The sequence below is a fragment of the Bos indicus x Bos taurus genome, chromosome 16 (assembly GCF_003369695.1).
Source record: "Bos indicus x Bos taurus breed Angus x Brahman F1 hybrid chromosome 16, Bos_hybrid_MaternalHap_v2.0, whole genome shotgun sequence".
Classification (NCBI taxonomy): domain Eukaryota; kingdom Metazoa; phylum Chordata; class Mammalia; order Artiodactyla; family Bovidae; genus Bos; species Bos indicus x Bos taurus.
This window is the reverse complement of record NC_040091.1, coordinates 75,725,922-75,750,847: the sequence shown is the minus strand read 5'-3', so window position 1 is coordinate 75,750,847 and position 24,926 is coordinate 75,725,922. Positions and strand designations below refer to the sequence as shown.

The 24,926-nt window shown below is 41.5% G+C and overlaps 1 protein-coding gene across 6 annotated transcripts in view; it reads left to right on the top strand.

Annotated features, from left to right (window-relative positions):
- The window catches only part of DENND1B (DENN domain containing 1B), a 271,030-nt gene extending 255,565 nt beyond the window's left edge, over window positions 1-15,465 (top strand). For 4 of the 6 annotated variants that reach the window (XM_027565775.1, XM_027565777.1, XM_027565773.1 and 1 more), the window contains 3 exons: window positions 6,325-6,422; window positions 7,565-7,781; window positions 9,395-15,465. In XM_027565775.1, the coding sequence (XP_027421576.1) occupies window positions 6,325-6,422; window positions 7,565-7,781; window positions 9,395-9,868 (789 nt within the window). In that variant the 3' untranslated portion in view covers window positions 9,869-15,465. The remainder of the gene's footprint in view (window positions 1-6,324; window positions 6,423-7,564; window positions 7,782-9,394) is intronic. The other 2 variants (XM_027565776.1, XM_027565774.1) reach the window with 1 other exon arrangement.
- The last annotated feature ends 9,461 nt before the right edge of the window (window positions 15,466-24,926 follow it).

Here is a 24,926-nt window from a genome sequence, read left to right as displayed (position 1 = left end):
GGAAAGAAATCTTTCCCCTTTTTCATAAAAATTTATGGAGCAGAAAGGACAGCAGCTTCCGTAACAGCACGGAGCAGATGCAGGGTGACCGGCATGGGGGGTGGGGAGGGCTGCCTGGCACACGGGCTGGTTTTCCAAGTGTGGGCACCGTGTCACGTCCTTTGGCACACACTTGAAAATAATATTTATGCAGGTTTTTTAAAGACAGAAATCAACTTAATTTTTCTTTTTCTCACTTTTTCTCTATGTTGACTGCTTATAGCTTTCTCCATCTATTTCAATTTTTTTTTTTAAAAAAAAGCTCCTAGTTCCCAATTATAAGCCCTGTTACAACTGACTCAGGTGACTCAGGCAGTAAAGAATCGCCCTGCAGTGCGGGAGACCCAGGGTCAATCCCTAGGTCGGGAGATCCCCTGGGGAGGAGAATGGCGACCCACTCCAGTATTCTTGCCTGGGAAATCCTACGGATAGAGGAGCTGGGTGGGCTACAAGTCCGTGGGGTCACAGAGTCGGACACGACTGAGCAACTTTTTTTTTTTAATGACTGTCTTGGCACGTATTTCAGGGAGTTCTCGGTAATAACTCATGATGAAATGTTCATTGGCCCTTGGGAACTCTCCCAATGGACACCCGTTACTGTGAAGTTCCTATCCAGACCTGAAAGAGAATAGTTTTCTCTGAGTACTTACAGTATGCAAAATCCATTCCACTGGGATCTATTAATCATTATAGTTAGAAAAATAACACACAGGTTTTTGAAAACTGTAGTCAGTCGTACTAAAATGTATCTAGTTTTCATTTTTCCGCGTGTGAGGTTGTATTCGCTTCCTAGTCGTAGTTTGCTGTCTGTCTAATTCCGTGCGCACATTTTCAGTGATGCTGCACCTGTGCTTCATGAGTCCAGATGAAGGTGTCCTGGAGTCAGCTGTGTGCAGTCCACACCCTGAAGGGCACACAGCGCACCGTGTGCAGTCTAGGCTGACCTCCTGCCAGTTCCCCATCAGAGACTCCCGTTTATAAAACTGGGACCAGGCCTCTCTGCCTGTGCCCTATGTCCCTGGGGTGCTGCAGACAATTCTGAAAGCACCGTACCCAAGTCCAAACCCACCGGAAACGGTGATGGAGAGAAACTCTGGGTTCATGTGAGCTCCGGCGCTGATGGTGCTTTTGTTACACACGCTCTCATTTCCCTCTATCTTAATGTTGATCAGAGTGTAAGTATTTTCCTCATTTTTTTGTGTGTGACTTTAACAGCTATGTGATATGAAGTAGTCAAGCAGTTGACACATTCACTGTGGGTTTGGACACTTAACTTCATTCCGTGTATGGAGATTGCCGCTCCTAGTGAATTACTGAATCTACCTATGTGATAGCTGCTAATTAGAAGCTTATTTAGGTTAGCCAAAACTGAACACTCGTAGAAAGCAAAGCATTATATTAACCAATTTTGTTTCTCATTCTAATTCTCATTCTATTGTGAAAACTTATGTAAGTCATGGTGGTAAGGTACACTGTTTATAACACCCCTGTGTATGTAGAAATTGATAGAACCCTGGCCTGGCTAGAAAATGTGAAATTAAATTCAGAGGTATTTGGGAAATGCTTAGGATTTAAATGACTTAGACTGTGGGAAAGCGAGAGCTTCATTAGAAGAGAAAAAGCTGTAGTTAGCAAAACAGTAACTGAGAATCTGCGGTATGCGCAGGCAGATTGGAGAATGTGAAAGCAATTTGTGGAAGATGAACAGGGGGCTGGCAGCAGACCAGGTTCCTCTTTCTGGCTCTTGTTCTTGATAAGGTATGTGACCTTGAGCAGTGATGGGGCCTCCCTGGTGTCCCTCCAGACTTACTGTGGGGTTCGTTAGAGCTGCTAAAGAGACTCAACCTGATTCAACTCTATATTCTCAGAACCTAGCCCAGTGTGTGAAAGAGAGTGCTTTGCAAAGTATGCTATAAACGTACATATTAAGTTACATGTTTATTATCTTCTTGCATAGTCAGTGATAATTTGTTAAACAGCAGCATGAAGTCCCAGCTCCCTCATAGTTTCTGATTTTTGTTTTGTTTTTGATCAAAAATTAAATGCAGCACCCACAGCTGACATAAAAGTGTAAACAGAGGTCAGTGTAATAGTAACAGCTTGTCTTTAGAATCAGAGGATTGTGACACATATGTTGTGAGTTCTGGAGGGAGTGAGTAAAATACATTTTTCCCAGAGAAATAATCTTGTAAGTGATAGTTGTGTTTCTAGGCCATTTCCCAGATTTCTCTTTAACTCACACGTCGTAAACTTGTAAAGTGGAAGAGTTAGTCACTCGGTCGTGTCCGACTCTTTGTGACCCCATGGACTGTATAGCTCTCCGGGTTCCTCTGTCATGGAATTTTCCAGGCAAGAATACTTGATTGGTTAGCAGTTCCCTTCTCCAGGGAGGGGATCCTCCTGACCCAGGGGTCAAACCCACTGCAGGCAGATTCTTTACCATCTGAGCCACAAGTGATACTCCAAGTCCCAAATAACATTGCTAGTTACCAAAATTCTGCAGAAACTTACTACACATTCCCAGCAGGGGTTCTAAGACGTATTTATCTATTCATTCTTTCCTTTCTGTCACTCGTCAGCCCATGGATTGATTTGTGGGTATTAAACCACTCTTGCATCTCTAGAAGAAATCCTTTAACCATGGTATATGATCCTTTTAATGTATTCTTGGATTTGGTTTACTGGTATTTTGTTGAGGATTTCTGCATCTATGTTCATCGGGAATATTAGCCTGTAATTTTCTATTTTGAAAAAATAGAATTCAGTTTCTACTTTGTAATATCTTTGTCTTGTTTTGATATCAGGGTAATGCTGGCTTTTAGAATAAGTCTAGAAGCATTCCCCGCCTCTGTAGTTTTTTTTTTTTTTGAGTACTCTGAGGAGGATAGGTATTATTAACTCTTCTCTAAATGTTTGGTAGAATTCACCTACCAATAGGTGAAGACTTCTGTCTGGTCCAGGACTTTTGTTTTTTGGGAGTTTTTTTTTTTTTACTGGTTTAGTTTCACTATTAGTAATTAGTCTGTTTAGATTTTCTGTCTCTTTCCCCATTTAGACTCGGAAGAGGGCTTGCATCTAGGAATTTATCTGTTTCTTCCCGGTTGTCCAATTTGTTGGTATATGAGACGTTGTAGTAGTCCCATGAGTCTTCATATTGGTTGTAACTTCTCTTTCATTTCTTATTTTATTGATTTGGGCCCGTTTTTTCCTTGATGGTTTTGGCTGAAGGTTTATCAATTTTGTTTGCTTCTCAAAGAACTAATTCTTAGTTTCATTGATCTTTTCTGTTTTTATAGTCTCCATTTGTGCTCTGATCTGTATTGGTTTCTTCCTTCTACTAAAGGCTTTTTTCTTTTTTCTAGGTGTTTTAGATATAGACTGTGTATATGAATTTTTTTTTTCATGAGGTAGGTCTGTGTTGCTATAAACTTTCCTTTTAGAACTGCTTTTCCTGCATCCCATCAATTTGGGAACCATGTTTTTCACTTTCTATTCCCGAGCACTTTACTGACATTTTCTCTCATTTCTTCATTGACCCACTGGTTGATGAGTAGCATGTTGCTTTGTCTTCATGAGTTTTGCTGCTTCCAGTTTTCTTCTGGTAATTGGTTTCCAGTTTTCTACTAGTGTGTTCAGAAAGAATTTTTGGTATTTCAGTCCTTTTAAATTTGAGATTTTTTTGTGGCCTAGCATGTGATCTGTCCAGAGAATGTCTGATGTTCATGTGCACGTGAATGCGTCTTCTGTTTCGGGGTGGAACGTTCTCTGTGTGTCCACGTGGTCTAATGTGTTAAAGCCAGTGTGTTTCCTTATTTTCTGTCTGTATGATCTGTCCACTGTTGTAAGTTCCCTACTATTACTGTATCACTGTCAGTTTCTCCCTTTACGTCTGTTAATATTTGCTTTATATATTTAGGTGCTCCAGTGTTGGGTACATAAATATATATTTTTTATTGTCAGATGCTATTTACTTATTTTTAAAATTTTTATTGGCATATAGTTGATTTACAGTGTTGATCATTTCTGCTCTACAGCACAGTGAATCATATACACACGTCCACTCTTTAGATTCTTCCCCGTATAGGCCGTTACGGAGGACTGAATAGAGCTCCCTGTGCTACACAGTGGGTCCTTATCACACCTGTCTCATGTAATTACGGAGGGTTGAATAGAGCTCCCGTGCTACACAGTGGGTCCTTATTACACCTGTCTCATGTGTAGTGGTGTGTGTTTCATCCCCAGCCTCCCAGTTTATCCCTCCGCCCTCTTCCCCACCCCCTATAACCATGTTTGTTTTCTACATACGTGACTATTTCTGTTTTATAAATAAATCTGTCGGTACCATTTTTTTAGATTCCGCATACAAGTGACATCATGATACTTGTCTTTCTCTGACTGACTTTACTCAGTATGACCCTGTATCTTTTGATTGGAGCATTTAGGCTGTTCATGTTTAAACTGTGTATTGATAGGTATGTACTTATTACCATGTTGTTGACTGTGGTTGTTTCTGTAGTCCTTCTCTGATTCAAACATACAGAAGTAAAGAGAAGCTTATAAGAATGCCAGGTACCTTTCATACAGCTTCAACAACGGTCAGCTCGCAGACAGTCTTCTTTCTGTGCCGGCCTTTTGCGCTGTCCCCACCTCTGGATTAATCTGACGTGAATGCCCAGCAGCACGTAATCTAACCTGTAGGTGTTTTAAGATGAACCTGAAAAAGGTCACTATTTCAAAAGCATGGTTATGGCGTAGTGTAAAAATGGGACAGATCTGAACAGCAAGAAGTGTAATAACTGTGACGGTTGGAGCCAAACCAAATATGTACAAATGATAATTTTTAAAGACCCCCTCATGGCTCACCTTTACAGACTGTTACAACTTGAGTTCAGCACTAAACATTGTTGCATATGAGGAAAGAAGGGATTACCCTGTTTTCCTAGGGCACGGTGTATTTCAGAATAGACAAATAGTTAATAGGACAAAGTTTTTATAGAATCCCAGCAAGCAAATATAGAGGCGCCGCTTTTGAAAAGTATAACTATTGGATGCTAAACCCATCAAGTAAAAGACTGGTCACATGTGTAGTGGGTGCTCCAGGCCACCTACCCTTGAAACCACTCGTCAGTCTTGGTGGCACCCGGGTCAGCCACTGTGTGCCTCCTGCCATGTTGTGCTGAGAAACACGTACCAATGTCCATGGGCATGCCTGCCAGAAACAGAGGAAGACTCAGAAATGGAAGGCAGCCAAGCTTCCGGATGCAATTGCCAGCTTACAGGAAATAAGGGCACAATGACACAGTCAAGGTCCCAGAAGACACGGGGGCAGAGGAGATAGAAGGGGTCGTCCTCTGAGACGAGAGGCATCTCAGCCAAATACGGTGCTTACCTTGTTGAGATTCCGGCCCAAATAAACTCACTAAAATGTATTTGGAGTAATAAGGGAATGTGAGATATTAAATAATTATTAGTAACTATGGTAATGCTAAAAAATATCTTTTAAGATACATAGTGACGTATTTACAGATGAAACGATGGGTTTTCCTGGACTTGATTCAAAACCTTGCTCTTCAGAGTGTGACCACCAGACCCAACAGCACCAACCTCACCGAAGAGTTAGAGATGCAGAAACTCAGAACCTCCGTCTTTACCATCTCCGAGAGACTCAGACACACACTCGGGATTGAGCATTGCTGTAAAATACTGGGCGTGAGGGAGAGTGGGGTAGGGGATAAAAGAAACAAGGCTTCAGGTGTTGATTATTATAGAAAGTGGAGGCCGAGTGCTTGGTGGAGCGACTGTAAATCAAGGCTTCCCAAACCAGGCCCTGACGGACTGGACAGAGGTGTTGATACACTCAGCCCAGGGACTTTGTTGATCGGTTTGAGGTGCAAGAAAGCATTCAGATCAATATTGCCTGGTATCCTCCAGGTTACTAGGTAATATTCAAAAGCCCTGAATGCGTATGTCTTTAAGAAGTATTCCTTATCATGAGAAAGAAAAAGTGAAGTTGCTCAGTCGTGTTCGACTCTTTGCGACCCCATGGACTATAACCCTCCAGGCTCCTCCATCCATGGGATTTTCCAGGCCAGAGTACTGGAGCGGGTAGCCTTTCCCTTCTCCAGGGGATCTTCCCGACCCAGGGATCAAACCTGGGTCTCCTGCATTGCAGGCACACACTTTACCATCTGAGCCACCAGGGAAGCCCTTCCTTACCATATCAAGTATCAAAATGCTGTTTAAAGTTTCTGGGAGTATTTAAAGTATCTTCACTCCTCACGCCAGTGTGTCGACTCCTCTCTGCAGTCACGACTCAGGCCTCTGAAGAGCCTGGACGGAGCCCTAGATGCTGACGATGAGGAGGACGCCGAGAGAGCCAGCAAGTAAGTTGTGGGTTGCATGTTCTGTTCAGCCGAAGCCCTAGGTTGCAAGAGATATTTCAGACCACGTGCATGTCTGGAGAAAAGGTTCTGCTCCCCACGGTCTCATCTTCAGCAGGAGGATCCAGGGCTAGTGGGACGTTCACAGGAGACGAATCTTGAGATGGGAAAGCAAGATAGGCCTGAAATAACCTGGAAGCAGTGATGTCTGCAGAAATACCCAGGGGAGTGTTCAAGGGCAAACAGAAGCCCACGCCTCCCCTCTGACTGAAGAGGAGGGGCAGGTGAACATCAGGACAGTGGAAGGAGTTAATTGAAACAAACCAGATCTGGGGGAGGGGCGGCAGGACCTCAGTCCATGGGAGGTATCAGAAGAGGAAAATTTCATGAAAGTGGTAAAAACTAATAAAAAATAAGGGAAATAATAGTACTGTGTGTTGAACTTTTAAAACAATGTTAAGTAAGCTATTTGGGGATGATAGAATCAATTTTCCCCCCATTAAGTATATCTTTATTTACATAAAGGAATGTGCATTCTCCAAAACAAGTGAATAAATAAAGGAAAACCATCCGAAAGTACTGAAAATGAACTCAGAATGTAGAAAGTCCCAGGCGTTCAGTCTGATATTTCTAAGGCTGTCGCCCCCACACTCCCCAGAATCAGACTGTGAAAAGCCCTGCTTGTGCTTCCAGATGGGTAGGGAGCCATAAACTGCTGTTTGTTCTCAGTGCACACACTCAAGGTTTCCAGTGTTTGAATTGCTATGTATATCACTATGAGAAAATTTTGGCTATCAACCATGAGAAGTTGCAAAATAAGATCTTTAGGTTTATTGAAATGTTGTAGGAGTTTTCTTTTGGTGACAGAAGAACAGCCTCCTACTTTTAAGTATTTATTTAATCGACCACGCTAGGTTTTAGTTCTGCAGAAGGAAATGGCAGCCCACTCCAGTGTTCTTGCCTGAAGAATCCCAGGGATGGAGGAGCCTGGTGGGTTGCCGTCTATGGGGTTGCATGGAGTCGGACACAACTGAAGCGACTTAGCAGTCACTATAAAGAGTTTGGCCATGAACCAGTTACTCACTTTACTGTCCCTCCACAGAAGTATCACGTTGGTTTTAAGCACGTGTCCTGTTTTTCTCCAGGTTGTCCTCTGAAGATGGAGAAGAAGCTTCTGCTTACTTCTACGAAAGTGACGACTCATTTGAACCAAGAGCAAAGGCTCCTTCCCCGGGTGAGATGGACTTGCTGGGTGAGATTCTGGACACGCTGAGCACGCACAGCTCGGACCAGGGGAAGCTGGCAGTGGCCAAGAGCCTGGACTTCTTCAGATCAATGGACGAGATAGACTACAAGCCCACGGTGAGTCCGTTTCCAGCCTGTAACATTAAATGAACACTTTCTCACCTCACTGTGTTGTCTGATGTGAAGGTAAGTGTCAAAACTCCAAAAATATCGTAAGAGTTAATCATTAAGACATGATTTCTATAACAAAAATCCAATCAAATGCTAGTGTTTCTCATCATTAACAAATTATTTTGTCAAGCAGTTATTTCCCTACAACCTAATTTTATAGTTGTCTTTCTCCAGAACTTTCAAATGTGAAATGTTCCCATGTTTTTCCTGTATTTTTTGGCTGTTGACAACATTTTAGTAAGGGTATGAATTCAAGTAATGTTTCACTGTGTTGCTTCAGAAATGCCTAAGACTTTAAACAGATTGAACTGGATTCTTTAAAAACACAACAGAGAGAGAGAGAAGTAATTTCTACCCTGTTCTGACTGTAATAATTCCAGAACTTGGCATTGATTATATAAGAGTTGGCTTGTTCTCTGAGTTATCTGGTAGGATTTTTTTGCAAATCCTTTCTGTTTCTCAGCTTTTCTGTAGTGTAATGACAGAGGTTGTGCACATCTGAGATGCATGATTTGATGTTTGCCCACACACTGCAAAGTACTGGCCACAGGCAAGCTAATTAGCCTCCCTTACTTCACAGAGTTCACTTTTCTTTCCTCTTCTTTGAAGCCAAAGTAGTTGAGACCTGCCTTCTTTCCAGTTCGGTCCGCATGCTAGGCCCCTGAGCTTCGCCACCCTCGTGACTGAGCCCTGGCCTTCCTGCACCTTCCCTCCCCACCTGGGGACCACCCCTCCCATTCTGCTCTCTACACATACGAGCTTGACTGGATTCCCCAGAGAAGTGAGATCATGCAGTATTTGTGTCCTGACTTACTTCACTTAGTGCAGGGCCCGTCACTCAGTCATGTCCAACTCTTTGTGACCCCATGGGCTATAGCCCACCAGGCTCCTCTGTCTGTGGGATTCTCCAGGCAGGAATACTGGAGTGGGTGGCCATTCCCTTCTCCAGGGGATCTTCCTGACCCAGGGATCATACCTGGGTCTCCTGCATTGTGAAGGAGAATTCTTTACTATCTGAGCCACTAGCAGCATCCATATTATCCCAAATGGCAGGATTTCCCCTTTTTTAAAAAGGTGAGTGATAATCACAGCACATTTTCTTTATCCATTCACCTGTGAGTGACATTTAGCTGTTCCCGCAGCTTGCCTATACTGTGAACAGTGCTGCAGTGAACACGTGGACACACACCCGAAGTAGCGGTACTGCGTCTTGCTGCAGCACATCATAGTTCTGTTTTTAATTTCTTGAGGCCCGTCCATGCTGATGTCCAAAGTGGCTGCATCAGTGTACACTCCCACCCTCTTCTCCACATCCTTGCCGACACTCACCATGCGGGCTGAACTCTGCAGGCGACAGTTGCACGTGCCCGTCTCACGCCGTGCCTGTCTTTGGAGCCCTGGGCCCTGGGCGGTGTTCTGAACCCACCGTCGCGGCTATGTCTCCTTGGGGCGGGACTTCGAGTTCCAAGCCTGGCAAGAGAAAGATTTCAGAATGGGAAGGAATATTACTGAAGTAACGTGCCTTCCGTTTCTTCTAAATGTGTCGTTTCTCCTCTTAGAACAAATCCAACACACCCAGCGAGAGCAACCTGGCCCTGCTGTGCAGCGGCTCCGGGGACCAGGCTGGGTGGCACCGGGGCCAGGACGACAGCGCCCTGCTCGGCCGGCAGTTGCCTCCCTCGCCCAGGAAGCGGCTGTCCTCCAGCGCGGGCACCGACCCTCTGTTCATCCTGGAGGAGGAGGCAGGCGAGCGACCCCTCGGCGCAGGGCAGCCGGGCCCCCTTCCGGGCGCTGGAGCGCCCCCTACGGGGAGGAAGGAAACGCTAAGCCCGACTGTGGAAGACCCGCCGGAGCCGGGCCTGGGGCGGCGCCTGTCCACGTGTGTTCCCTGGGAGAAAGAAGGGAAAGAAGCTCCAGAGACCGCAGAGGGGTCTGGGCTGCTTCAGGAGGTGGTGTCCTTGTGTCACATCACGTCTGCTTTCCAACAAGACCTGCACGTCTCAGGAGGGAGGGCGAGCGGAAACCAAGCTTAGTCAGTGAACGAAGTGCCTGTTGCAGGCACCCAGCCTTCCACGGAGACATTCAGGAGCCCACCACCCCGTGTCGTAAACAAGCAGTGGTCGGAAAGGCGACTCTTCCTGCTGTCTGAAGTTGTTTTTCATTTGGGACACTTACTGTCCGCGCTTTCGTCTCATGCTATGTCGATGATCCATTGATTTTTTAAACGTAAAGCTAATTCTCCTCTTGTGCTCTTCAGTCAGGTACGAGTTTGTATGTATGTATGTTGCAAGTATATATTGAACATCCGATTTCCCAGTGTTCGGTGCTTAACGCCACTTATTTAAATTAAGTATGCATCTAACCCGCACACATAACCAGGAGCTACTGTACTAAGCTGGTTGAGCATGACCTGGCCAAGATATCAAAACCTATCAGAACTAGCTTGAAACTGTTGACCCACTAATTGCCTTAATCTTAAGCCTATATTAAGCATACTTAACCTAATTTATGGGATTCCATGTAAATTCTGAAAGATAAGTTATGTGTTCTGCAGAGCAATAATGCCTTTTTCAATTCATCAAATCAAGGACAGAATTCATTTTTTCAAAGTTTAAAAGCTCTCTGGTGGACACTGCAGCCATGTTTTCCAAAAAGTATAAAGGTATACACATTTACCTGCCACTGAGTGAGATCCATGAAGTGCTGAATTACAATGAGAAAGTAATGACTGCTGTTTACAAACGACACTTTAAATTTCTTCACAGCCTCTCTTTGCCTTCGCTAACTAGGAGTCACCCCAGAAAGCCAGATGAAACAAAGTGTCCTAGTTGAAAAATGTGCTTGTCTGTTTTTCCCCTAACTAATAATTCTCTATCAGAATGCTTCATGACATCTCAGACTTACCGCTAAAATGACTGACTTTGTATTCTGCAAGTTGTAGATCTGCAGGCCCCACGCGGAGCCAGGGTAGCGTCCCCGCGTCTCTCCGCTCAGCACGTCCGCGGCGTTTAAGGTCCTGTATCCGTGCAGTACGTCTTCACCGTTCCTACGCCGTGCTTCACGCAGATTTCCTTGGTTCTCCCCTCACATCCCGTTTCTGTCCCGGGATCCCGCCCGGGCCCACCTTACCCATGGCTGTCATACCTCCTCAGGCTCCTCTTGGATGTGACCGTCTCTAGCCCCTCCTGGTCTCTGACGACCTGGGTGGTTCCGAGGAGGACAGGGCGGGTCTGCTGTCGGCCGCGCCGCTCCCGGACCTGTCCAGCGTTTTTGGCTGTGGTCGCGCTGGGGCCGTGGGTCCCGGGGAGGGGCTCATAACAGAAAAGTGCCGTCTCCGTCACCCCAGCCTGCCCCTGGGGCTTGCGAACGTTGCTGCTGGCCGGGGTCAGCCGGCTGAGGAAGCGCTGGTCGGGCTCCTCCCGGGAAAGCCGCGCCTTCCCTCCGGTCCTCCTGCCATCTCCTGGAGGAGACACCACGCAGGGCCTCCCTGGGGTGGGGCTTGTGCTTCCGGTCTGATGCATGGTATCCACACACATTACTTGGAATTCTTCTGCATGGGACGTGGTCTCTCCTCCCTCAAATTCACTGTCACACTGGGAAGTTCTGAGAAGGATTCCTGCATTGATTATTCCTATGAGTCTAGCCAGTCATGAAGCAATCAGGAAAAAAACAAGTGATGTTGTGGTTCCTTGGTTGCTCGCTTGTTCAGTACATGTACTCTGTGCATCCCCAGTCATGATTGTTTTCTTAATTTATCATTTTAGGAAAGGTTTGACAAACCAGTCAAGAACTCCCGTCAAAAACTGTGCTCTAGAATATTTACTGAAATAAGAATTTAATTTTCAGTCAAGATCCTGGAAGAGGCTTTGTTAAAAACATTTCTTAAGATACTTATTCAGATCAGTCTTTAAATAATTTGAGAAAAATGACCAAGGTTTTCTTTTTTAAAGTAGATTCCAAAATCTAAATGGATATACTTTGGGAGGACAGTTATTCATTCATGTATATGAAGGAAGACAGATCTTGTTTTCCTTATAAGGATGAACTCTAAGTATTAAAGGGAAAAGTCTGTGATCCTTTTTTTAACACAAAAGTAAGATTCAAGGTTCTTGTTAAATTTTGCCTTTATATACTCATTACAAAATTCCATTTTATTTAAGTATATAAAAAAGTCCATTTATCAGAAGAGCTATTTTAAATGAGAAGGAAAAACTGTAACTATGGTTGTCAATCTGCTGGGCAGATATTCTTCATAATTTTTGAAAAGAATGTAAAATAGTCCTTGACTACGAATATTGGAATGAGGCGTTTTTTCCTTTAGAATTCTCCATTTGGAGAATGGGATCACTGTGAGTGTAGCCTTGATAGAATCTGGGTTTTAGTCCCACTTACCCAATAAGCTTCAGAGCCTCAGAAATGTGAGTTCTTCTCTTAGTCACCTCCCCGGGTGTTTCACCACGGTGTATGGTGAGGACAGTCACCCACCGACAAATCACATTTGTGTTAAGGTATTTTAAGCTGGACTTGTGCCTTATTTTAACATACAGAATCAGCTCTGATAGTCCACGTTAAAAACAAAAACTCAGCAAGTATTCCTATTTCAAACTGTTAACATTTTGAGTATTCAAACTCTGCTCTGAGACTAGACTTGCCTGTATCACGGTGGCTGTATGGAGAATGAAGGGACATTAAGGTGAGTTCTGAAATAACTGTTATCTCTTTCCTATGTTCATATTTTCTATTATAACTAGACAATATTTTCTATTATGTGTAAACTCCCTTGCTGTTTGAATTTTTCTCCCCCGAAGGAGCAACACCTGTCCTATGCAGAACTGTACAAACGACTCCGACCTTTGGTCCTGGGGCCTGTCTTTATGCAGCCTCTAGACAGTCACCATGCTCCCCAAACCCACTCTCTTTTTTACCCTAGAGGTACTGCATCCATGGTATTTCAGAGGATAGCAGAGTCCCGTGTGAATTTAGGAACTCTTGGTTCATTAAGTGTCGTTAAGTGGTATATTTTAATGGCTACCTACTTTAGCATATTTTAGAAAGGCACCAAAATATAGCATGACTATTTCTCTGATTAAAAATAACTCATTTGTTTAAGAAATGTTTATCCACTCTTGCTACTGTTCATAGGCAAGGTACAGTAACAGTGGACATAAGGAAAGAAAAGAATTGGCCGAGTGCCTGCTGTGCAGGAGCTAGTTAAAAGGAAAAGGAATTGTGAATCTCTGTTAATAACAACAATGATGTTAATATATTTTGCTTAGGAATTATTCAGCCAAGATTCTGTCACGAAAAAAAAAAAAGCCTTTTAAAGCTGCTTAAACTAAAACATGCTCTAAGTACAGAACCACTGTACCATCTTTCTCTGCTGTTACACGACGTGCAAGAATGCTGCTGTCTAGGAGACCTGCTCTTAAAGGACAGACTCAGAGGCTCTGAGAAGCCGGGTGTTCTCGTCCAGCTGGCTGTCCAGCACCCTCTGCTCCCTTGTACCCAGGCAGCGAGGCTTGGTGCTGAACGCGGCCCCTCGGGACCACCCGGGACCAGTCTCCACTCTGTTCAGGATGAACTGAGCATGTGGACGCCTGTCGATGGCAAGGAGTTCTGCTCTCTTTACCCTGATAACAGCATTCTCTGCAAACACTTCCCCTGCACCCCACACACTCGAAAGCTGTCTGTGACAGTGCTGCTGTGGAGTCTGTGCTTGTATCTAACAGACGAGACCCAGGAATGCTAATGAATTCATTGTTTCTGAAGTAAGGTGAAGAGGAAAAAAAACTGTGACTGTTGTCATAATTAGTAGATCTTCCTTCTTTTTCTAGAATATCTGGATTTTCAGGAAAAGATTATTTTCACGAAAAAATTTTCTAATGTGAATTCCATTTTGTTTCACATACAAGATCTTGATTCTGGCTGGATAGCTGTAGATCAGAACATAAAGGATGTAAAATGAACCCCAAACCTAATTCCCCCAAAGCATTTCTTCATATAGGAGATGGTTTTTTACAAACTCTGTCAGCACTGATGTCCTTCCTCTGTCTAGCCCAGGAATTTGTTAGTATCTGTTTCTTAAGTCTTGTTTAAGAGGCAGAGTTCTTTTGAGCAAATCAGTCAATGTTTTGATTTGGTCAAGATAGGGAATTATGTGTATTTAGAAAGAAGCATATTTTATCTTGAAAATAATATAGGATTTTGTGCAATATTTTTTTTCTTGCATAATTTAGTTCATATAAATATGCACATCTGCTTTTCAAGCAGATGCCTTAAGGTCATGTTTTTCAGTATTTGTGTAGAATTGTATGTAGCAATGTTCCAGGTGATTTTAGGGGGAAAAAAAAACTTTTTACTGTTGGCAGGAAAAATGTTTTTATTTAAAATAATTATGAATATTGCATTATTGTATCATAACTAACTGCCTCAGCAACAATGAATATGCAATAAGAGAATCCTGAACCTTAGATTAGTATTGACAGTAGTGTTACTTTGAAAGAAGTGTATATAGTGCAAAACGCTGATTCTTCATTTGTACGTTTCACACATGCTCAGTTCTGTACCACGTAAATTGAGATGGCATTTGTACGGTGATGACAAACCATTATGTCGACTGTAATATCCTTTGTGATGCATCTCTGGTAAGATTTATAAAGGGCATTGCCAATACTTTTTGACTGTAAATTAAGTTAATTTTTGTATAATGTACAGTTTGTTTAACCTTAGAGCTTCTATAGATTTCTACTTTTTATTATACTTGAATGAGGCAGAAAAGCACTGTGGAAAATCTGTAGCTCTGGATGTGACTTGCAAACATACCAAAAAAACAGAATAAGGTACTGAACTGAACAGCAAACTTAAGCAGACGCTTTCTATCCAGAAAGCTATGTTTTTCAAACCAGACTTAAATGAAGTAATTTCAACTATAGTAGTCTTTTATCATAAAAGATTGCTAAGTCACAAATGATTACCTCTTTGATACGAGAAACCTCTGAGCCTCTTCGCCTCTGTGTTACTCCATGTCTCAGAAGAGAGCCCTGCTGAGGTACGTTGACACCTCTGCCCTTTGCTATATTATATAACTTCCAGGACAAAATTTGACTCTGCATCCTGGGTTCACTGTGTGTGTCGAGTCACCATCCTTCAGATGGTCTAGTTTCCACGTGGTTACTCTGAGAACCACTGAATAATCATATACCAAAAATGAGATTTCTTGAATCTGTTCCAATTTAGTACTTAGAGCAAACAAATGTGAACTGCATGACATCTACATTTTAAAATGCATGAAGCTTTTTACACAAAAGGTACATGTGAGGTTAAAAACTGAACTTTTCCAAAGCTTATTTCTCTTGCTTTAAACGAATAACTGTCTGGAAGGACTGAAACGCTTGAGCCTTGTTTAGATGTGATGACGTACCTGAACACACCTGCCCATCATCGAGACCTTGCATCCTTGAGGCTACAGGATAAATCATCTCTGACACTGACTACTGTCGGGAGGACGCTGTGTGTAAAAGTATTGTTTGGGGGATTTAAAAATGTATGCAAAAGTCAATATTGGATGAACAACACATTACCATGAAGTGCCCAACAATGCAGGTTGAAAATAAAGTTGGTCATAATCAAACCCGCCCGGGGGTGACTCTTCTGTAATGACTGGCCAGCTCTCCCATCAGAGTTCCCGGTGAACTGTCACAAGGACCCCTGGCCCTTCATCTCAGAGCCTTAGGACTGCTGCGGTGTAAACTCAGGTCTAAGCCCTTCTGGCAGGCCTGCTGGGGAGGGAGGCGTCCAGTGTCTCATGTCTGGGCAGCCAACTTCATGAGGCTCATAAATGACAGAAGAGGTACGTCAGTGTCAGTAAGGTCAGCAGAACAGGGCTAGCAGCCAAGCCAGACCAGGACTTACTGACCTTCATGGAAAAGCCGCGGATGGATAGATAAGAGATAGAGGGTTGTCAACAGTGCTCCCCAGCCTGGGAAGGTGTGCTGATTTCCAGGGGCTCTTGGGCCCACCTAGAGCAAAAGTCAAACTTGAATTAAGCATAAAGTTTCCCTTGGGTGCAGAATTTCTGGGAATGATATGCTGAACTTTGCATAGAAGCAAAGGTCTTCCCTTGAGAAGAGAGAGAGTATCCTTCAAATCCTAAGATATAGCTAACTTTGATGGATTTTTAATTTTTAAAACTGTGCCTGCTACCATCACAGAGTTGATCTCAGTACCTTTCTCAGTGTCTTGAGACAAATGATGCAATTTTAATTTTACAGATGCAGATACAGAAACCTGGCTGGATTTTCCTTGTGTGAAAATGAGAGTGTTCTTTTTGGAGTATTATTTTGCTGTGAGTGAGAATCTCCTTGCCTAGAAGTGACAATGAATTATAGAACACACAAAACTTTACACATTTATGGAAAATACAGTATTAATAGGGTAAAAATTAAATAGTGTACTATGGAAGGTTTCTGGGTGAATTAAGACCTTCCCCAAGTTCTGCCATTGGTGTGGTCCTGTCACCTGATTTCCCTGAATATTCCTCTATTTAAAATAGACGTCTGTCCTTAGAATGAATGTATAATGTCAAGAAACCTTTGTGTACATTGCAGCTGCCACATACAGTCAGCCCTCTGTATCCATGCGTCCCCACAGGTCCAACCAACCCAGACTGAAAATACTAATTCAAGAGAGTTCCAAAAAGCAAAACTTAAATGTTTCTCCCACTGGCAACCATTTACATGGCACTTACACTGAATCAGGTCTTTCAGGAAATCTAGAGACTATTTAAAGTACACGGGGGATGTGCATAGGTCATACGGGACTAACCACATCATTTTACATGAGGGACTTGAGAATCCTTGGATCTGGCAAGAGACAGGGTGATCCTAAGACCAACCCTTGCCGTCAGCCCCTGTGGTCCCAAAGGACAGCTGCAATTTGAGAGAGAGAAAATATGCCTAAGTGTCCGATTTCATTTGAATGGATGGGTGTTTAGAACATAAAACCATAAGCCAGAACTAGAAACATCTTACATTTTATAGAATCCCGTGGCTCTTGAACCTACCTGTTCAGTAGAACCAGCAATGCAGTTTACAAAAGGATGGAAAAAATAAACTTAGACGGTGCTCCTAGGGTTTCTGGAGTAGATGCTGTGATCAGTCCTTTGTAGACAGGAAGAAACTGAGGAACCGAGGAGGCAAGTGGTGCCCTCCGTGTCGCATAGCAACAGGCGGCCTGGCTGGGATGGGAGCCTGACAGGGATCCAGCTTCACGCTGCGAGGCAGGAACACAGGATGGAAATTAAGGTGGCGTGCCTAACACACATTCTCTCCTGTGAATATTAAGGCTTCTTGACAAAGTGCACTGGGGAAGTTTTTGAGTACCCGATACCTTTTTGGAAGATGGTATTAATTAATTGCCCCTCTGCCTCCCCAGCTGGATTAATTCAATCTCCACGCATCTTCGTTGTGTGCACACGTGTTCTCTGTGGCTGCTTTCCCTCCCTTTCTCCCCTTCCTTCCCCTGGTTTTGTTCACACCTCTGTGGGCAATGGATGAGCCCCGCCTGTCTATGCATGGTAACTCAGGGAACACCTGCTGGTGGAGTGATGCTGAGGACAAGGGAAGCCACACCATGGGTTTTTTTTTTTACAGTGGAGCCCGTTACTGACATGCAGGGGTTTTGAGAACACCTAAATGTCCTTGTCGGAATCTCCACATGTTTATCTACTACTTCAACATTTTTGCTCATGTTCAAGAACCAGCCTTCAAGACAAACTTCTTACTCTTTAGTATTCTAACTTTAAAATCAAACCTACTTTAAAAAATGATGACTGTTCCATATTCATGGTGTTTGTTCATAGTAACACCATTTAAACATCACAGCAACAATGTTTTTCAAATTTACAAATTACTTTTTATAATTGCAGTTTCTAATTTGAGGACTCAGACTGAGATATCAAAATACATTGATGGTATTCACTTGGTATTTTATCCAGTTTCCTCCAAAATATAAACTTAAATAATTTTAATTGAGCTGAGTTTTCAGAGATTTGATAAATGTCTGAATTGGATACAACCCATTAGGCAAAAATCTCAATTTGTGAAACAGATGTTAGGAAGAAGTTCTCTGTTTTATATTACAGACTTCCTCCATTAGGGATAAGCTTAATGGAAAACTGTTAGAAAACTATTTGAATTTCTAAGAAAAGGATGATTGATGCTTGAAACTTGTCTTAAAAAAAAAAAAAAACTACAGCAAATTAAAATTATTTCTCATCAATAATAATTATATTTAACAGTGTGGTGACCATACACATACAGGAAAAGAACATACTGTATGAAAATGAAGGAACACTATTCTTGGAGGTTGTTGTGGAGGATTAATACTGATTTTTTAACCATATCTGTAAGGTGAATGAAAGGTTCCTGGGCATTTTGATTTCAAGATTATGAAAGGATTTTCAAGTTTCTTTGCTTACACTCATATATGCTTTAGGTAAATCTGTTGAAAATTAAAATACTGATATCAAGGTTGCCAGGAAAAATATCAACAACCTCAGATACACAGATGAAACCACCCTAATGACAGACAATAAAGAGGAACTAAAGAGCCTCTTGGTGAGTGTGAAGGAGGAGAGTGAAAAAACTGGCTTGACACTCAACATTCAAAAAACTAAGATCATGACATCAAGTCCCATCACTTCATGGCAAATAGATGAGGGAAAGTGGAAGCAGTGACAGATAAAGATCAGAGCAAAATAAATGAAAAAGAAATTAAACAATGGCAAAAATCAATAAAAGTAAAAGCTGGTATTTAGAGAAGATAAAATTGATAACACTTTAGTGAGACAAATCAAGAAAAAAAGGGAGAAGACTCAAATCAATAAATTAGAAGTGAAAAAGAACGTAACAGACACACAAAGGATCATAACAGACTACTATGAGCAACTATATGCCAATAAAATGGACAACCTGGAAGAAATGGACCATTTCTTAGAACAGTACAATCCTCCAAAACTGAACCAAGAAGCAGCAGAAAACATGAGTAGGCCTATCACATGTACTGAAATCAAAACTGATTAAAAAATCTTCCAACATGCAAAAGTCCAGGGCCAAATGGCTTCACAGGCAAATTCTATCAAACATTTATAGAAGACCTAACACCTATCCTTCTCAAACAATTTCAAAAACTAGCAGAGGGAAGAAAACTCCCAAATTCATTCTAGGAGGCCACACAAAATTTTAAAAATTATGGACCAATTCACAGATGAACATAGATGCAAAAATCCACAACAAAATACCAGCAAACACTGTGGCAAAAGGGCAGGTGATGAACTCAGGAGAAAGAAACAAGAAGGTGTGTGTCTGAGTCCTGGAACACTCAGAAATGATGGAGAAGTTTTGAGGCTACTGTAAGAATAAGACTGAAAACCAGAGGCAGGTGGCTTAAGTCCAAAACCTGAGAACACCAGAGAACTCCTGACTCCAGGGAACATTAATTGATAAGACCTCATCAAAAGCATCTATACCTACACTGAAACCAAGCACCACCGAAGAGCCAACAAGTTCCAGAGCAAGACATACCACGCAAATTCTCCAGCAACACAGAACATAGCCCTGAGCTTCAATATACAGGTTGCCCAAAGTCACACCAAACCCACTGACATCTCAGAACTCACTACTGGACACTTCATTGCACTCCAGAGAGAAGAAATCCAGCTCCACCCACCAGAACACCGACACAAGCTTCCCTAACCAGGAAACCTTGACAAGCCACCCATCCAACCCCACCCACAGCGAGGAACCTCCACAATAAAGAGGAAAGACAAACTGCCAGAATATGGAAAGGCCAGCCCAAACTCAGCAATATAAACAAGATGAAAAGGCACAGGAATACTCAGCAGGTAAAGGAACAGGATAAATGCCCACCAAACCAAACCAAAGAGGAAGAGATAGGGAATCTACCTGATAAAGAGTTCAGAATAATGATAGTGAAAATGATCCAAAATCTTGAAATCAAAATGGAATCACAGATAAATAGCCTGGAGACAAGGATTGAGAATATGCAAGAAATGTCTAACAAGGACCCAGAAGAAATAAAAAAGTCAATATATAATTAATAATGCAATAAATGAGATAAAAAACACTCTGAAGGGAACCACCAGTAGAATAACAGATAAGAAGATAACAGAAGATAGGATAAGTGAGGTAGAAGATAGAATGGTAGAAATAAATGAAGCAGAGACGAAAAAAGAATTAAAAGAAATGAGGACAACCTCAGAGACCTCTGGGTCAATGTTAAATGCCCCAACATTCAAGTCATAGGAGTCCCAGAAGAAGAAGACAAAAAGAAAGGCCATGAGAAAATACCTGAGGAAATACTAGTTGAAAACTTCCCTAAAATGGGGAAGGAAATAGTCACCCAAGTCCAAGAAACCCAGGGAGTCCCAAACAGGATAAATCCAAGGTGAAATACCCCAAGACACATATTAATCAAATTAACAAAGATCAAACACAACAAATATTAAAAGCAGCAAGGGAAAAACAACAAATAACACATAACGGGATTCCCATAAGGATAACAGCTGATCTTTCAATAGAAACTCTTCAGGCCAGAAGGGAATGGCAGGACATACCTGAAGTGATGAAAGAGAAAAACCTACAACCCAGATTACTGTACCCAGCAAGGATCTCATTCAAATATGAAGGAGAAATCAAAAGCTTTACAGACTAGCAAAAGCTGAGAGAATTCGGCACCACCAAACCAGCTCTCCAACAAATACTAAAGGATCTTCTCTAGACAGGAAACACAGAAAGGGTGTATAAACTCAAACCCAAAACAACAAAGTAAATGGCAACAGGATCATACTTATCAAAAATTACCTTAAATGTAAATGGGTTGAATGCCCCAACCCAAAGACAAAGACTGCAGAATGGATACAAAAACAAGACCTATATATGTTGTCTACAAGAGACCCACCTGAAAACAAGGGACACATATAGACTGAAAGTGAAGGGCTGGAAAAAGGTATTCCATGCAAATAGAGACCAAAAGAAAGCAGGAATAGCAACTCATATCAGATAAAATAGACTTTAAAATAAAGGCTGTGAAGAGAGACAAAGAAGGACACTACATAATGATCAAAGGATCAATCCAAGAAGAAGATATAACAATTACAAATATGTATGCACCCAACATAGGAGCACCGCAATATGTAAGACAAATGCTAACAAGTATGAAAGGGGAAATTAACAATAACACAATAATAGTGGGAGACTTTAATACCCCACTCACACCTATGGATAGATCAACTAAACAGAAAATTAACAAAGAAACACAAACTTCAAATGATACAATCGTCCAGTTAGACCTAATTGATATCTATAGGACATTTCACCCCAAAACAATGAATTTCACCTTTTTCTCAAGTGCACACAGAACCTTGTCCAGGATAGATCATATCCTGGGCCATAAATCTAGCCTTGGTAAATTCAAAAAATTGAAATAATTCCAAGCATCTTTTCTGACCACAATGCAGTAAGATTAGATGTCAATTACAGGAGAAAAACTATTAAAAATTCCAACATATGGAGGCTGAACAACACGCTGCTGAATAACCAACAAATCACAGGAGAAATCAAAACAGAAATCAAAAGATGCATAGAAATGAATGAAAATGAAAACAACAACCCAAAACCTATGGGACACTGTAAAAGCAGTGCTAAGGGGAAAGTTCATAGCAATGCGGCCTTACCTCAAGAAACAAGAAAAAAAGTCTTTAAAAAAAGTCAAATAAATAACCTAACTCTACACCTAAAGCAACTAGAAAAGGAAGAAATGAAGAATACCAGAGTTAGTAGAAGGAAAGAAATCTTAAAAATTAGGGCAGAAATAAATGCAAAAGAAACAAAAGAGACCATAGCAAAAATCAACAAAGCTAAAAGCTGGTTCTTTGAGAAGGTAAATAAAATTGACAAACTATTAGCCAGACTCATCAAGAAACAAAGGGAGAAGAATCAAATCAACGAAATTAGAAATAAAAATGGAGAAAACACAACAGATAACACAGAAATTCAAAGGATCATAGGAGACTACTATCAGCAACTATATGCCAATAAAAAGGACAACTTGGAAGAAATAGACAAATTCTTAGAAAAGTACAACTTTCCAAAACTGAACCAGGAAGAAATAGAAAATCTTAACAGACCCATCACAAGCACGGAAATTGAAACTGTAATCAAAAATCTTCCAGCAAACAAAAGCCCCGGTCCAGACGGCTTCACAGCTGAATTCTACCAAAAATTTAGAGAAGAGCTAACAACTATCCTACTCAAACTCTCCCAGAAAATTGCAGAGGAAGGTAAACTTCCAAACTCATTCTATGAGGCCACCATCACCTTAATACCAAAACCAGACAAAGATGCCACAAAAAAAGAAAACTACAGGCCAATATCACTGATGAACATAGATGCAAAAATCCTTAACAAAATTCTAGCAAACAGAATCCAACAACATATTAAAAAGATCATACATCATGACTAAGTGGCTTTATCCCAGGGATGCAAGGATTCTTCAATATCCGCAAATCCATCAACGTAATACACCACATTAACAAATTGAAAGATAAAAACCATATGATTATCTCAATAGATGCAGAGAAAGCCTTTGACAAAATTCAACATCCATTTATGATAACTCTCCAGAAAGCAGGAATAGAAGGAACATACCTCAACATAATAAAAGCTATATATGACAAACCCACAGCAAACATTATCCTCAATGGTGAAAAATTGAAATCAATCCCCCTAAAGTCAGGAACAAGACAAGGGTGCCCACTCTCACTACTACCATTCAACATAGTTTTGGAAGTTTTGCCCACAGCAATCAGAGAGAAAAAGAAATAAAAGGAATCCAGATTGGAAAAGAAGAAGTAAAACTCCCACTGCAGATGACATGATCTTCTACATAGAAACCCTAAAGATTCCACCAGAAAATTACTAGAGATAATCAATGAATATAGTAAAGTTGCAGGATGTAAAATTAATACACAGAAATCCCTTGCTTTCCTATACACTAACAATGAGAAAACAGAAAGAGAAGCAAACAATTCCATTCACCATTGCAACAAAAAGAATAAAATACTTAGGAATATATCTACTTAAAGAAACAAAAGACGTATATATATATAGAAAACTATAAAACACTGATGAAAGAAATCAAAGAGGAGACATATAGATGGAGAAATATACCATGTTCATGGATGGGAAGAATCAAAATAGTGAAAATGAGTATACTACCCAAAGCAATCTATAGATTCAATGCAATCCCTATCAAGCTACCAACAGTATTCTTCACAGAACTAGAACAAATAATTTCACAATTTGTATGGAAATACAAAAAACCTCGAATAGCCAAAGCAATCTTGAGAAAGAAGAATGGAACTAGAGGAATCAACCTGCCTGACTTCAGGCTCTACTACAAAGCCACAGTCATCAAGACAGTATGGTACTGGCACAAAGACAGAAATATAGATTAATGAAACAGAACAGAAAGCCCAGAGATAAATCCATGCACCTATGGACACCTTATCTTTGACAAAGGAGGCAAGAATATACAATGGAGAAAAGACAATCTCTTTAACAAGTGGTGCTGGGAAAACTGGTCATCCACTTGTAAAAGAATGAAACTAGAGCACTTTCTAACACCATACACAAAAATAAAATGGATTATATATCTAAACATAAGACCAGAAACTATAAAACTCCTAGAGGAAAACATAGGTGAAACACCCTCCGACATAATTCACAGCAGGATCCTCTATGATCCACCTCCCAGACCCACCTCCCAGAGTATTGGAAATAAAAGCAAAAATAAACAAATGGGACCTAATTAAACTTAAAAGCTTTTGCACAATGAAGGAAACTATAAGCAAGGTGAAAAAACAGCCTTCAGAATGGGAGAAAATAGCAGCAAACAAAGCAACTGAGAAAGAATTAATCTCAAAAATATACAAGCAACTCCTGCAGCTCAAATCCAGAAAAATAAACAACACAATCAAAAAATGGGCCAAAGAACTAAACAGACATTTCTCTAAAGAAGACATACAGATGGCTAACAAACACATGAAAAGATGCTCAGCATCACTCATTATCAGAGAAATGCAAATCCAAACCACAATGAGGTACCATCTCACACCAGTCAGAATGGCTGCTATCCAGAAGTCTACAAGCAATAAATGCTGGACAGGGTGTGGAGAAAAGGGAACCCTCTCCCACTGTTGGTGGGAATGCAAACTAGTACAGCAACTGTGGAGAAGACTGTGGAGATTCCTTAAAAAACTGGAAATAGAACTGCCATATGACCCAGCAATCCCACTGCTGGGCATACACACTGAGGAAACACGTGAAAGAGACACGTGTACCCCAGTGTTCATCACAGCACTGTTTATAATAGCCAGGACATGGAAGCAACCTGGATGTCCATCAGCAGACGAATGGATAAGAAAGCTGTGGTACATATACACAATAGAGTATTACTCAGCCATTAAAAAGAATACATTTGAATCAGTTCTAATGAGGTGGATGAAACCAGAGCCTATTATACAGAGTGAAGTAAGCCAGAAAGAAAAACACCAATACAGTATACTAACGCATATATATGGACCAGAAACTATAACAGAAACAATAACCCTGTATGTGAGACAGCAAAAGAGACACAGATGTACAGAACAGTCTTTTGGACTCTCTGGGAGAGGGCAATGGTGGGATGATTTGAGAGAATGGCATTGAAACATGTATATTATCATATGTGAAATGGATCACCAGTCCAGGTTTGACACATGAGACAGGGTGCTCAGGGCTGGTGCACTGGGATGACCCAGAGGGATGGAATGGGGAGGGAGGTTGGAGGGGGGTTCAGGATGGGGAACACATGTACAGCCGTGGCAGATCCATGTCAATGTATGGCAAAACCACCACAATATTGTAAAGTAATTAGCTACAATTAAAATAAATAAATTTATATTAAAAAAAATACCAGCAAACAGAATCGAACGTTAATACATTAAAAGAATCAGACACCATGATCAAGTGG